This window comes from Colletotrichum phormii, assembly GCF_030913505.1.
Source record: "Colletotrichum phormii strain CBS 102054 chromosome Unknown BDP81scaffold_16, whole genome shotgun sequence".
NCBI lineage: Eukaryota > Fungi > Ascomycota > Sordariomycetes > Glomerellales > Glomerellaceae > Colletotrichum > Colletotrichum phormii.
In genome coordinates this window covers 957,596-972,163 of record NW_026851458.1, presented here as the reverse complement: position 1 = coordinate 972,163, position 14,568 = coordinate 957,596, and the positions used below count along the sequence as shown (strand labels likewise).

At 54.5% G+C, this 14,568-nt stretch overlaps 4 protein-coding genes across 4 annotated transcripts; all 4 read left to right on the top strand.

Moving 5' to 3' along the window:
• Positions 1–257: 257 nt before the first annotated feature.
• On the top strand, positions 258–1,818 carry BDP81DRAFT_325916 (nucleotidyl transferase; the record flags this gene model as incomplete). Its single annotated transcript, XM_060585018.1, has 3 exons — positions 258–323; positions 501–1,739; positions 1,792–1,818. 3 exons carry the CDS (start codon positions 258–260, stop codon positions 1,816–1,818), a joined length of 1,332 nt encoding a protein of 443 aa, XP_060442698.1.
• Positions 1,819–3,486: 1,668 nt separating this feature from the next.
• Positions 3,487–4,744, top strand: BDP81DRAFT_494551 (uncharacterized protein; the record flags this gene model as incomplete). Its single annotated transcript, XM_060595388.1, has 3 exons — positions 3,487–4,155; positions 4,195–4,272; positions 4,306–4,744. The coding sequence occupies 3 exons, from the start codon at positions 3,487–3,489 to the stop codon at positions 4,684–4,686; spliced, it is 1,128 nt and encodes a 375-aa protein (XP_060442697.1). The 3' UTR covers positions 4,687–4,744.
• A 6,910-nt stretch (positions 4,745–11,654) lies between these two features.
• BDP81DRAFT_463166 (uncharacterized protein) lies at positions 11,655–12,633 on the top strand (the record flags this gene model as incomplete). The annotated part of the gene is made up of 2 exons (XM_060593985.1): positions 11,655–11,786; positions 11,842–12,633. 2 exons carry the CDS (start codon positions 11,655–11,657, stop codon positions 12,631–12,633), a joined length of 924 nt encoding a protein of 307 aa, XP_060442696.1.
• Positions 12,634–13,092: 459 nt separating this feature from the next.
• BDP81DRAFT_433662 (uncharacterized protein) lies at positions 13,093–14,378 on the top strand (the record flags this gene model as incomplete). Its single annotated transcript, XM_060590880.1, has 2 exons — positions 13,093–13,726; positions 13,792–14,378. Coding segments are annotated over 2 exons (1,021 nt in total), but the record flags the coding sequence as incomplete, so codon positions are not given.
• Positions 14,379–14,568: the final 190 nt, after the last annotated feature.

The following is a 14,568-nucleotide window of genomic DNA, read 5'->3' as shown; positions in this document are numbered from 1 at the left end:
CCCTCCTGCCTCGTTAGACCCCTGCCAACACATGCATTGCCTGCTCTGGATTTATTCTTGGGACCTCACAAGGTTGGGTGAACACTTTCTCAGGGGGACCCCCTTCTAAAACTCACGAAGCGGTGACGTTGCAAATAGCGTCTTCAATTCCCACCTCAGCTACTCGACTCCATATCGGGTATCTCGACCTCTATCTAAGCCTTCCTTCCCTTCCCTTTCTCACCACCACAACCAGAGATACCCATCCCACTCAAACAATGTCGCTGCAAGTCCCCTACCGTGGAAAGGCACCCAGAGAGGGTGCCACCAAGGCCGTCATTCTGGTAAGACCATCTGCTTTATGGTGTTTTGCGCGTCACTTTATTGTGCGGCGCGTGCATCTCCAAAATCTCAAAACCCCGCCTTGATTCCCCCCTCCCTCACAAAGCTCGTCAAAGCTCGTCAAAGCTCATTGTCCTCTGCAAACAGTCGCAAGCTAACCAGAACCTTCAAAACTTCAGGTCGGAGGCCCCTCCAGAGGAACTCGATTCCGTCCTCTTTCTCTCGACGTCCCCAAGCCCCTCTTCGAAGTCGCTGGACACCCCATCATCTGGCACAACCTGGCTGCCATCGAGCGAGTCCCTGGCAAGGAGATCACCGAGGTCCTCATTATCGGCTACTACGACGAGTCCGTCTTCCGCGACTTTATCAAGGACGCCTCCCACGAATTTCCCAACCTCTCCATCAAGTACCTCCGCGAGTATGAGGCCCTCGGCACTGCAGGTGGTCTCTACCACTTCCGCGATGCGATTCTCAAGGGCCACCCTGAGCGCCTCTTCGTCCTGAACGCCGACGTCTGCTGCTCCTTCCCTCTCCCCGAGATGCTCCAGCTCTTCCACGACAAGAACGCCGAGGCCGTCATTCTGGGTACGCGCGTCTCTAATGAAGCCGCCACCAACTTCGGTTGCATTGTCAGCGACGCCCACACCCGCCGTGTCCTTCACTACGTCGAGAAGCCCGAGTCGCAAATCAGCAACCTGATCAACTGCGGTGTATACCTCTTCTCTACCGATGCCATCTTCCCCTCCATCAAGACCGCCATCAAGCGCCGCACCGATCGTCCCTCGCGCCTCGTCTCTTACCCGAGCTCCGAGAACCTCGAGAACAGCTTCATTATCACCGACGATGATGAGGAGCGCAAGAACGAGGTCATTCGCCTCGAGCAGGATATCCTCGGTGACCTCGCCGACACCAAGCACTTCTTCGTGTATGAGACCAAGGACTTCTGGCGCCAGATCAAGACGGCTGGCTCAGCTGTCCCTGCCAACGCCCTGTACCTGCAGAAGGCCTGGCAGAACGGCTCCAAGGAGCTCGCCCAGCCCAGCGCCAACATCATCCCTCCGGTCTTCATCCATCCTACTGCCACCGTCGACCCCACCGCCAAGCTGGGCCCCAACGTCTCCATTGGACCCCGCGTCCACGTTGGCCCGGGTGCCCGCATCAAGGAGTCCGTCGTCCTCGAGGACTCCGAGATCAAGCACGACTCGTGCGTTCTGTACTCTATCATCGGCTGGGGCAGCCGCGTCGGTGCTTGGGCCCGTGTTGAGGGTACCCCTACCCCTGTCGGTAGCCACACGACGAGCATCATCAAGAACGGTGTCAAGGTCCAGAGCATTACCATCCTGGGTAAGGACTGCGGTGTCGGCGATGAGGTCCGCGTACAGAACTGCGTGTGCCTGCCCTTCAAGGAGCTGAAGAGAGTAAGTCTACCCCAACTACCGACAGTCTTTCATGTTACTGACAATCATCTAGGACGTTTCAAACGAGGTCATTATGTAAATCGACAGGTTTGGGATACGTTGGATGTGGTGGGGATAACGGACGACGTAATGAAGAAAGGATTTGCATTGGGGTCAGATAGAGCTCCATCACTCTTCATAGATGCATGCGTCTTTGGTCACAAAAAGCACAAGTCGAATTCAGCAACTCAGAGCATTTCAATCTGCCACTTTATCCCCTGTATACGTGTGATGAGTCTGGAGAACGTGCCAGCACAACGACGGGTACCCTGTTGGATCCAATGGCTTGACTGGTCACCTGGTGAACGAGTGATTCACTCACCCGGGTTCCTACGATGCCTCACGGCGCACTCCCGGCGCACTCCCACTTGCGATGCCTCAGGTAGAGCTACGCCGTCCACCGCCCGCACCCCTTATGAGGAGTGAATCATGCTCAATCCTCAACAACAAGCACCGGGCTACATAGCCGAGGGGTCATGAAGTGCTGGCTGGGACAGTGATGCTCCTGTTCCTTCCAGGACTCTGGCCTTCAAATCTCGGGTGGTCCATTATTTTTCTTTTCTTTTTTTTTAAAAAAATTTCAGTTGTTTATGATGCTTTAGATTTTTACTATCTACCTGAAGCATATTCACTATCCACCTTAGCCATCCATCCTAGCCACCTGGGATGTGCCTGAGGTAGAGCTTCCACTTTCACCGCCTACGACCCTTATGAGGAGTAAATCAAGCTCAGTCTTCAACAACAAGTCCCGGGCCACATGGCCGAGGGGTCGTGAAGTGCTGGCTGGGACAGTGATGCTCCTGTTCCTTCCAGGATTCCGGCCTTCAAACCTCGGTCGGTCCATTCTTTTTTTCTTTTTTTTTTACATATCTACTTTTCTTGTGGTCAAAATAAGGTGACGAGCATCTCAGTTTCACTTGCCTTGCCTCGATTCTGTTTATATATGCCCCGGTTCTGTGAAGGTAAAGTCTGGATCACCTCATAACATGCTACGGATGATCAGTCCTATGTTATCCAATTTGTTAGATAGAGTGAACAGAGGGAAATTGCAGGCTGGAAACTTGCCTTTTTCAAAACATTGAGATGCTGAGACTCTGGGTGCTCCTTTCTACTCTACGGTGCCCTACCTTACAGACCTTAAGGCATGTATAAGGTCCTCTTAGATGGATGTCGGGCCCATAGGAATAAACGTCGAGACGGGGACGGCCTTGTGCGGAAGCTACGATAATCCTCGATCCCCTTGCTCCTTCCTCCGACTGATCAACTCACCTCACCCCAGGTAACGGCAAATTCACCTCACCTTTTGACGTCCCTACCCCTCCGCTTACCTTGCCCTAGTCCTCACCCGGCAACTCACTCATCACCTTACCTACCTGCTACCTGAACCACTCCTCTTCAACAATCCATCGACTTTCTTTCCTCGATATATTTTTTGCCTTACCTTCTCACTCATCCTATCCACAGAGTCGACCAATTCTCTCATCTCGAAGTCCCTGACGTCGACAACATACCAAGCTCAGCAAAAGCAACATCCAGTCGCGCAATCATGGGCAACGAAAAAGGTCCCAAGAAAATCCTCATGCAGAGGGGCTTCGAATTCCCCCATGGCCCGCTGTTTCCCGACAGAGAGACCGTCCACCTCGTCTTGGCAGCATTCTTCGGAAGCGAGTGGGCCTGGGCCAACAGCAATGTCACCGACATGATCGACATGACCAGAGAGGCTGAAGCTTGCCTTCTGCGCGTCTTCCAGACTCTCGTCGATAGAGCTGACCTCTACGGAAACCTTCGTGGCCATTCTGCGTTCTACACAACCGTCGCGGCTGAGCTCAAGACCAGAGGCGAACTCAGTGGCGAAGCACTCAAGGATATCGACGAAGTCTTCGTCCGCGCCCGTCGCGGCGACTCGGGTGACTGGCCCAAGACCGATCTTAACATGGCCGTTGACACTTGGATTTACGTCAAGGACCTATTCGCGGGTCTTCCTCCCATTAAGGCTATGTCCCTCTCGGCCCGTCCCAACGAGATGGGTGCCCTCACGGCTCAGTTTCACAGCACCAGCGTCGCCGGCCCCGCGGACAACAAGCTCTGGCCTCCTACTCACTTCGACCCGCACGAACTCGCCCTGATCGCCACGCCGGAGCTTCGAAGCGTCCTCTTCGGCAAGACGCCCCAGACCCCTGGCAACATGCCCATGATTCCCAGCAAGGCCACCCTCCCCCTCGACACCCGCGCCTTTCTCTGTTCGCTCGCTCTTATCAACTACCAGCCCGACAGCAAGTGGAACTTGATTCTCGCCCCCGTCTCGAACTTCCGCAGCCCCATGGAGCGTCGCCAGTGGTCGATCCCTTCCGGTGGCCAGTCTCTATACTGCTTCACGGTCGAAAACGCAATGACGCAAGCCATCAAAGCCTTCCAGTCTGGAAAGGTCCTGTCCATTGTCCTCGCGACCCCCTGGTTCGGCCGTCCTTGGGGCGCAATCCCTTCTGTCGACGAGGTCTCTGGCACCGAGACCCAGCAGGGCGTCTAGTCCTCGCTCTGCCCTCGTCTCGGCTTCGCTATTGTACTTCACAAGTACGCCGACGGCCTGGAGCTCATCATCTTCGACCCCATCTCCCGATATGCTCACCTCAAGAACAACCCACAGGTGAAGGCAAACCTCTCCAGCTTCTTTGGCTTCCGCCAGTTTATTCGCGACAATACCGAGGCGGCAGTCCAGGGTGCCGGAAGACGCTTGATCCGTGGATGGTATGGCGGCAAGTTGGAGATGCCTGCCAACGGCGCTGACAGTGTTCAGCTGGCGAGTGAGTGGATTCGTCTGCTCATTCTCGCCGGCGGTCACGGTCAAGACCCGTTGGCCGTTGACGATGAGAAATGGAACCAGTGGGGCTTCGAGGAGGTGCAGATTTGAGGTACGAAGTTGATTTGATCCCTCCTTTTATCCCTTACCCCTTGTATCCGGTAGCTTGGAGCTGACAGTTTTGTGATCTGACAGTCCTTTTCCGGCTCAAATCCGACCTTCTCGGCCTCGCGGCCCTGAGTACTATTGGAAGCCACGTCTCATGCGAGCTGAACATTCGGAGCCGGGAGAGATGGCTTCTCCTAATAGCTCTTGGTCCCATAAAGGGATGAGCGCAAGGTGACGAGCGCAATGGGATAGCACACGACGGGATAGTAGCGCCTACCAGATGATAATGAAGAACGGATGACGGACTGTGGACAACGGACGACGGATAGTTGGGGACGGGTAGTGGGTTGTGAGACGTCACCCTCTAGTCTTTCTAAATACCACAAGAAAAGTCCTCGAATAAGGTCACCTCCAGCTTCAAACGTGACAACGAGGCCTTCGTGGTTCTCTTCGGTGATCGTGTCTCGGGCAGTTACCGTCAAATCTTATCTCATACTCAACATCAACGTAGAATGATATTCTCAAAAGCCAAGGCTACACGATCTGATACGGTCTTTCTCTGTTGCAAGCCAGAGGACCTCTGAGAGGCTTTAGAATGAGTTAAGGACCTTACATTGTGAAAGGGTACTCTTGCAAGTCAAGGTAAGGCCTCCATCCTGTAAGCATAGCAGAGTATGCGGTGGTGTTGAGTAACGCAAAACTGTCTTCAAAAGACCACATGGATATCTGGAATGACTCTTACCATCGACGCCGAAGACCAAGCAGACGGCCGGTCACGTGAGGAATACCGGTTACCTGGCGCATTGTAGCGACGAAACTGTTTTCCTGGCCCTGCATTGCGCTGAATTGTTCCTTCAGTCGAAGAAATACAATCTACTTCAAAAGTGGGAAGGTAAGAGAAAGGAAGTTTGGCAAGTGAGGGGAAACAAAAAGGAAAGTTGGGAAAAAAGAAAAAAAAAAGATGGACCGACCGGGGCTTGAAAGCCGGAATCCTGGAAGGAACAGGAGCATCACTGTCCCAGCCAGCACTTCACGACCTCAAGACCTCTCAGCCATATGGCCCGGTATTTGTTGTTGATTAATTGTCGCGCTCCGTCCCCTATAGCTCTATCGGGCGGTCTTCTTCCTGCCATCCCAAGCACCCTGCGATGTATCGGCCCGCCCTCAATCCCAATCAAGCAGCCCTCATGCGAACAGCCTGCCTTGCCGCCTCAAACTTACGGGCAGCATTGAAGTGAGGATATATTTATCAAAACCTTGTCCGTACGGTCTGATTAATCCAGCCAACTTGTCGGGATGCTTCTCAAGTTGTCCATTTGCCACTCCTTCTTCAACCCCCTCTTATATATCGATTTATGACATCAGCCGTCCTAATGTTACGAGTGAATTCGACGAAACTCTAGTATGGTGTGATAGATGGTCATTTGTTAAAAACAGAAGAATCAGGAAATGTTCTAGCGTGGCCACCACGAGGTTTCTAACCACGCTGACCTACTTGCGAAAATAGTGATACCCTTCTAGGAATTTCCAACCCGGCAGGAGAAATACGACTTTGGGAAGATCTCGAGAGACATAAACCCTTATACTTCCAAACAATTATAGAAGGCTTTTGTGTGAAAATCGCTAGCTCTCGTCGCAAGAATATTCACTTTAAGGAACCTCAGTCAGCGTCCAAAGTTGGTTGTTTACTCGTGGTTTGTTTACGGGGCAACGGGTTTACCATCATGTTTCACTCTATCTGTAACGTACCCGTTGTATTAATACAAACCAACTGATTGAATCGCAGACTTTGTTCGGTACACTTGGTCAGATGCTTCGCACAGTTGAGGACTCGAGGTTGGCGAAGTTGAGGTGAAGTCGGAGGTTGCTGTGCCAAGCCATCCACTCTGGTGGGCCAAGGCCGCCGATTGGGAGCCGCAGTGCCGCAGTGGGCCTATCAGCTATCCGCCCCCGGCATATCACCGGGGAATTCTTATCCTCCGCAGAGGGCGGCAGGTGCAGTGCTGGACACTCGGGCATGCCTTCCTTCCCATTGACGATGCCCCGGGCTGGAAGGACTCTAGGAGTAATCGGACTGAGAAGTCAAATTCAGCCGCGTGCATGCGCATATTGGATTCGTCCCAATTCACTCCTGACTGCAGACAAACTTGATTCCACCAACAATCCGATGTTCATCAGCTCAGCAAACGTCACCTGGCAGTCAGCTCAACACTTTACACTAGGGCCCCTGGCAACGGAGTGGATGGCAGTAGAAAAAAAACGCACCACCTGCGAACGAGGGGCAGCCCAGCAACAACTGAACCTCACCAACCTGGCACGCCCGGTCGAGAGACGGCTTTCGACGTCTGTCGCTGTCCGTCGACTTGCTAAGGTAGACTTGAAGCCACCCAACAGCACAAAGAAACTCAAAGTCCGGATCGGACGCCGACATCAACGTTCGCAGCCAAGCCAGTGCTACACGTGGAGACGCGCATCTAGCCTAGCGCGGCTAGCAGCAGGCAAGCGAAAACAAGACGGCCGTCGCACGTAACTTACTCTATTCATCCCGGCACATCGGCAGCAAGTGATGCTATCATCTCCCCGGCACAATCTACCTGTTGCCTCTACGATACACAAGGCGGCCAGCCAAGGCAACGCAAGCCAGGATTCGGTACCGTGAGCCACCGACGGGCGGCGGCGACAGCTGCCATACCTACTGCCCCAGCCGGATTTGAAATATTGCCGTACCAATATCGATGGGTGAGGGATACGGGTGCCAGCATGCTTCAGCTGAGTCGGCATCCCTCTTGACATTGTGTTCGTGGAAAAGGACATTGACCTGAATCATTGCAATTGAACAGTGGCAATGGTTTTGTACATCCTCATTCTACCATCAAATCTCTTCACAGTTCCAACACTCTCCCTTGCTTCAGATTTCTCCGTCCCGGTGTCTCTCGAGCCAGGTCAAACAACAATCGAGCCCGCGGCCCCGAGCAGGTCCAGAGGCTTCGCAAGCTTTTCCCCTGTCCCCTGCATGCCCAACCCTAAGACTGTGTGGCCTTGTCTCTAGCGGGCAGCTCCCGTCCCCGTCGCCCCAACCGCGAGCTCCGATAGCTACCAGAAGCTAGAGCACATGCTAGACCAAAGACGAATAGCGCTGAAATCCGTCATTCCGGAGGCGGTTTCCGGCCTTGGAGCATCGAATGGCACCGTTGGAGGGAGGGGCAGGGAGGAATGTTGCTGGCCTGAGAATCCCGGACCGAACAAAAGAACTCGCGCCGGCTTCGAGCACCTCTCTCCTCTCTCTCTCTCTCTTTCTCTCTCTCTCTCTCTCTACACCACCCTTCAGGGCACACCAACAACTGACTGGCCTCTCGTACTATCCTCACCCACTTGATGGCCTAGAATGGGCCGCACGGCCTCAAACCAGTCAACACCAGTCAACAGGTGTCACTGACTTCGGGGTGGGCGGATCGACGCAGGCTCTGACACTGGCGGGCGGTGCTAATGCAGGGCGCCTAGCCTTGGCGTGCTTAGCGAGCTGCTTGACGGGTACAGCGCATGCGACAGGGCCCGCCATCCCCTGTAGAGCGGCGCTTGGCTGCGGGTGCCGTGGGCCTTCAAGACGCCACAAGGGAAAAGATTCTCGAAAGATGGGTGGGATGGTCGCTGGGGGGCTTCCTTTTTCGGTCGTTTTCAACTAGTGGAGGATGGACGGAAAGGCCAGGAAAAACCTCAAACCCCCTCGAGCCGACATCCAAGGCCTCCGGTCCACCCACTCCGGCCCGGTGACGACGCCGTGATAGGACGGCTGCAGGTCTTAACAGATGATGATATTCACCGATGTTCGTACCATGATATCATGGCGACCGGGTCGGCTGAAACGCAACAACGGGGGATTGACCAAAATGACATTGGATTCCCCAGAGTCGAACTCAGGATTCCTGTTTTTGGCAAATTTATGCCGCCGGAGAAGAACCTCGGACGAGGTCGCACGCTGTCGAGATGAAGGGATCTGGATCAGGGCTGTGGCTGGTATGGATGAGAGACAGAGTACTACGGCGCACCAATCTCGACTTGGAAGCATGGAGATGACCACGACGACTCGGTCTTCTTCATCCGTCCGAAGTACACACGCACACACGTACGGATAGGATACACAGCTCCAAGATACGCTCTGGCAGGTTGGGATTGGGCTGGCAGCACCGCACGTTTACCCTGACAACGAACATACTGGAAAATCTTTTCCCTCTTGACGACACCAACTCTTTCTTGGTGTTCTGCACCAAACAAGCGCCAAAAAGAAACGGAGAAAAAAGTGTACCAGAGTGACACTGTTCTGGACTCTTGCCCGTCGACTAACGACGAGGAGGCTCCAGTCCAAGGCAAGGGATCAAGACATCTTTGCATCTGTCGAACTGTCCGCGACCAATCTGCGCCTGAGGAACGCATGGCCCCCTTTTCTTTTCCCAGGCCAGGGACGCATTCCATCCTCGGAACTGCCAATCATGTCTGATTCTCCATGCTCAAGTTCTCAACGGGGAGAAATCACCATGTCTCGCGAGCTCACTGGATCTTGGATGCCGCACCACCTTTCCACGTCTTCCACCAATCCCGACTTCCACGTCAACATCACCTCCGCCTCACCAACCCCCTCTCGGTAATCGATCGGGGCACACCCCGGCTCACCCCCTCTTCCGACGACCCCTCACCGCAGGTCGAGGTCCACATCCAGCACCACGGCACGGCAAGTCAAGACAGCCTAAAGAACAGGCCAAGGCCAGGAACACAGTGCAGTGCCGGGCTCCCGCAGAACCTCGCTGCTCCCCGTCCCCGCCGCCGCGTGCCCAGCACCGCTGAAAATCGACCGATGCCATTCTCAGATGCACAACCACGCAGAATTGCCGTCTGCTCCTGAAGCCCAAGCATCTCACTAAACAAGCCCGACAAGTCCAACATTCCACGCGTTTCGCTCCTCACCAGCAATCATTGGCCATTTCGGCCGTGGTACCTGATCAGCAGAAGCCACACTGCATTCGAGACAGGTCCTCCAGCTTCTAGGGAAATCTCCTCCAAGCGGTTGGCTGCGCAAGCCTTCTGTCTCAGCACAAGACAGGCCGGTGGTCGCATTCAATCCAGCACTCTATGCTCGGTTTCTCAATCATCAATTATTCTGCTCTTTACGACGTCTTACAGGCCAGGCCCCTCGTCGTTGCCTCGTCGAATCACATATTTGGTTGCTCCGAGTACAGGATAGAGTAGTTGCAAAAATAGCAAAACAAGCAGCCCCCTCTGTTTTGAGTGCCCGGTTCGTCCGAATCGCTCTGCTTGGGGAAAACCACAGCACCCTCACCATGACTCGACGAGGGAAAGCTGTGTTCTATCTCTGACATCACCAGGCCCAGCAAAATCATCCACGGGCTTTGCATCGGGACAGTGCAGTTGAGCTTGTGGCACTGACCCTGGTCCTGGTCGAGGCGTGTCTCCAGCCCAGCCCTGCTACCGGAGGCGACCTCCCCAACCACCCCTGGGCCACTATATTCACATCAACAACCATCAGTCATCCACCCACCCATCCGCACTGGCAAATCAATATTCAACTGCTGCTATGTAGTGAATTGTGTGGGTGAGGTGGCTGTGATGTTGTTGTTGGTCTGATGTACAGAGTAATCAGCCTGGAATGTACATGCAGATTAGCTTTGTTCCAAGTGCTGTTTGCAAGTAGCCGCATGCCTCTGCATATCAGATCACAACTAATACCAGCCTTCACAAACACACATGGCTACTTACACCACGTATACACACACTACTGCAAGTTCCTTAGCTTAAGGTATTTGCTCCATCAAATCCACATTCTGGACGTCAAAGACGCGCAATACCCACGGCTGAAGCTTATCTTCCTACCCTAGCCACCAGGCCTTACTCACAAGTCTACCCTCCCTCTCTTGTATATGAACCACCGGACCCCAGCCCTCCCCTCTCCTCGGTCTCCCTCTCTTCAGCTCACCTTCTCCATCCCTGCTCATACTCTCGCTCAATAGGGTTGCCCTCCATCAAGGAAGCCTGCCACGTTTATTTCACTGAACCTATTTCAACACCTTATTTCTTCTACCGACCCTTCGACACTCACTCATACGCATCCCGCGTGGCAACAACTGACGACGATCACCTCACACAACATTGGGCGAGAGGTACCACTCGAAAACAAAGCTCCTCTTCCTTCCTCGGTCCTCTTCCGATCTCACGCTTCCCGTGCTTCCACAAGGCACCAACACAGGCAGTACCCGCCTTTTTGTGTGATTCTTGAACGAAGGGCATTGTTGGACAAAGCGGGTCAGGAGCTTTTGCTGGACTACCCTTCACCACCTCCTCACCTTTGGGCAAAAGTAAATCAACTTTGGTTGTTGGAAACTCTTCTCACCACCACACCAACACCTCATCTGAGCTACATTACTCTGCCAGCGAGTTACCTACCACAACAACCTTCACCGCTTCCACCAAACCACAAGAACCTCGACTCAGGTAAGCTGATCTCTATTACCATCCTTCTGTTGTCAGCGAGATGGACCCCCAATCCCCCTCTTCGAGCGCAGTTTGCGGTGTCATTGGCTCTGATTTGGCGATCTCGGAGCGTGCCACATCCCTCGTCGTCCCTACACTCATCAGCGGCGGGCGACGTCACGGGCTTGTGGCATCAAACCTTGATTTTATCCGCGCTTGCTGTCCCGGGTATTTTCACCGTCTGTTTCCCGAGTCCAGTCGGACTTCCCGTCGAAACTCCTGTCCTTCTTGAGCTGTACGGTCACTCGTGAAGTGGTTTGTGCTTCACGATCTCGCTGGTCCTCCACGATCTTGTCTGCCTCTCTGTCGGATCGGCACAATATATGAAAACTCACGACCCTTGACCTGAGGGAGAAAACGAGAAAACTTTTGCTAATTAAAAAAAATCTCTAGTCAACAAGATGCGCTTCTCCGCCATTCTCCCCGCCGCCATGGCTACCTTGGCCGTGGCCATGCCGCAGGCCGCTCTCAAGCCTTCTGAGAACGCCCCCGCTGACTGCTCTACGAGCTACACCGGAAACTTTGGTCTCACCGTTGTTGAGCTCGGCAAGCGAAGCCTCGATGTGAGCCTCATCAGTGTATTGAGAAAGTGAGATTTCATACTAACAAATTCAACAGAAGCGTAGCTCCTGTACGGGCACAGGTTCTCTGGACCTCACCCTCAAGGACGGTGTCCTGACCGACTCCAAGGGTCGCATTGGCTCCATCGTCGCCAACTACCAGTTCCAGTTCGACGGTCCTCCCGCTCAAGCCGGCGCGATCTACAGCTCTGGTTTCTCCGTCTGCTCTAACGGCTCCCTTGCCCTTGGAGGCTCCACCACCTTCTACCGCTGCCTTTCCGGCGATTTCTACAACTTGTACGACCGTCACTGGGCTGAGCAATGTTCGCCCATTCACCTCTCGGCTCTCGCTTGCGGCGCCGATGCCCCCGTTCCCTCTGGCTCGATTGTCGGCACCACTATGGTTGTCACCACTGTCGTCACAATTATCGGCGATGGCCAGCCCCAGGTTGTCCCGACCACGATCCCCGTGCCTCTCTGCCAGATCGGTGACGGTCAAGTCCAGGGCCACACCACTCCCTGCGGCGAGCTTCCCCCTGTCACTGTGACGCCCTCCGCCCCGGCCAGCCAGCCCCCTTACACCCCCCCCGGAACACCTGTCGCTCCTCCTGCGACCACCGCGCCTGTCGTCCCGCCAGTCCCTACCTCGCAGGTTCCCGTTCCGGTCCCGTCGGTCCCGTCGACCCCCGTCAACAGCACGGCGGTTGTGACCACCCCTGCCACCACCGCGACTACGCCTGCGACCACGACCACCCCGGCGGCTCCTCCCGTTGCTGCTGGCCAGAACCTGGCTCCGGCCTCGTTTGTTGCTCTCGTTGCCACTTTGATGGCAGTCGTTTGCCTCATCTAAGTCGCTTGACTTGGAGGAGGAAATGTGTGGGTGGACTTGATCAGTTCACAAAGGTTTAATTGGCATTTTTGCTTCTCAATACTCTGCCAAGAAATCGGCACTTTAATTGAATGATGATGACTAGGGAACGGACTTTATTCAAGAGCAGAGGGTGGGTTTGCAAGCAAGCAAACAGGTAGCTAGATAGTTGGAAGGGATTAGGACAAGTTCCTGGGTAATCTGGCCACTAGAGCAATACCAGCACATCTTCGGCTGCATCAGTGTTCACAATGACTTTTACTAGTGACCATATGTTTGGTGAAGAGCCAAGTAACTCTCCTTGCTTGATTGAGCTTGAATGAACAATTCTTTTGGATGTTGGCGACCATGGCCTCGCCTCCGAGGTCTCTGCGCAGGGAGTGACATTTCATCTGCTGGGATGTGGCCGGAGATAAGATAAGAGCTGCACAGCCCCCAGCGCATGGCAATTGGGGCGAACCTCCAAATTTTGGCATGCGCGCATCATGCAGTGACGTCTCCGCCAACCTTCTCTCTCTCCGACAACACACGAAAACCCAGCCACCTCTTTCGACAGTACCTCTACACACGTACACACACTTTCCACGCACGCACACACGAAACGATGTCAGAATACTGGAAATCGACACCAAAGTACTGGTGCAAACACTGCAGCATCTTCGTCCGCGACACGAAGCTCGAGCGACAGAACCACGAAGCGACAGGCAAGCACCAGGGCGCACTCAAACGGTTCCTGCGCGACCTCCACCGCGGCCATGAGCAAGAAGAGCGCGAAAAGGACCGAGCGAAGCGCGAGGTGGAGAGGTTGAAGGGGATATCATCGGGCACGGGGTCATCACATTCATCATCATCATTCTCGAAACTCGGTTCGAGCAGCAGCGGCGGCGGCGGCGCGCCCCCGTCAGCAGAGTCGCAGCGCAAACAGCAGATGGAACAGCTCGCTGAGATGGGGGTGTCGATACCGACCGAGTTTCGGGGCGATATGGCGATGGCGGGGGAGTGGACTGTTACTGCGACAAAGGTTGTTGACGAGGAGGCGGAGAGGGAGAAGCCTGTTGAGGCCAAGGCTGTTGGGGTGCGGAAGAGGGAGCAGACGGAGGAGGAGAGGGAGGAGGAGGAGGCTGTGAGGGGCTGTTTAAGAGGCCTAGGAAGTGGGGGAGTACTAGGGCGATGCCGGCTGATGATGAGGATCTTGATGCGTTGTTGAGTGGGAATACGCTGATGAGGTCTGTGAAGAAGGAGGAGGAGGAGGAGAAGGCTGAGGTGGGTGTTAAGGAGGAGGAGGAGGGCCATGGAGGGGATGAGGTGAAGCGGGAGGGTGAAGAGGAGGATGCGACGGGGGTTACGTCTGATGCGCTGGCTGTTAAGAGAGAGCCGGTGGAGGACGAGGCTGGGAAGGGTTTTGATGTGCTGGCGTTGGGAGAGGACGGCGTCAAGAAGGAGGACGAGGCCACGGAGACCACGGAGGCCGCGGCGCCGGCGGTGATGTTTAAGAAGCGCAAGCCCAAGAACATGCGACAAAAGTAAATTTTTTTTTTACCTTCCTTGGTGGGGAATGGATAATACAACATGTCTGAGGTGCATAGCGAAGGCGTTGGGGATTTCTTAGACTAGACACGGTGATGGCCTGACGGAGGTCACTTTTAAAAAAGATGTACAGATCAACGGCCGTCAGGGATAATATGAGGAGTATTTGCATTACGCTCAACGGCAACATTGCATTCGCCAGCTCGCGTGTTTCTGCACAGTTGCATTGCATCGTTGACGGACGAATCCTTCTGGAGCGGCAATACCTTACGGTGACAGCATCCCATGTCCCGACGGTACTTCGTATGCATCGTCCCATCACCAAACGTGCCAATGACAGCGCCTGAATCTTCCCCCAGGACGGGGTTAGCGGGGTAACACGTGACTCAC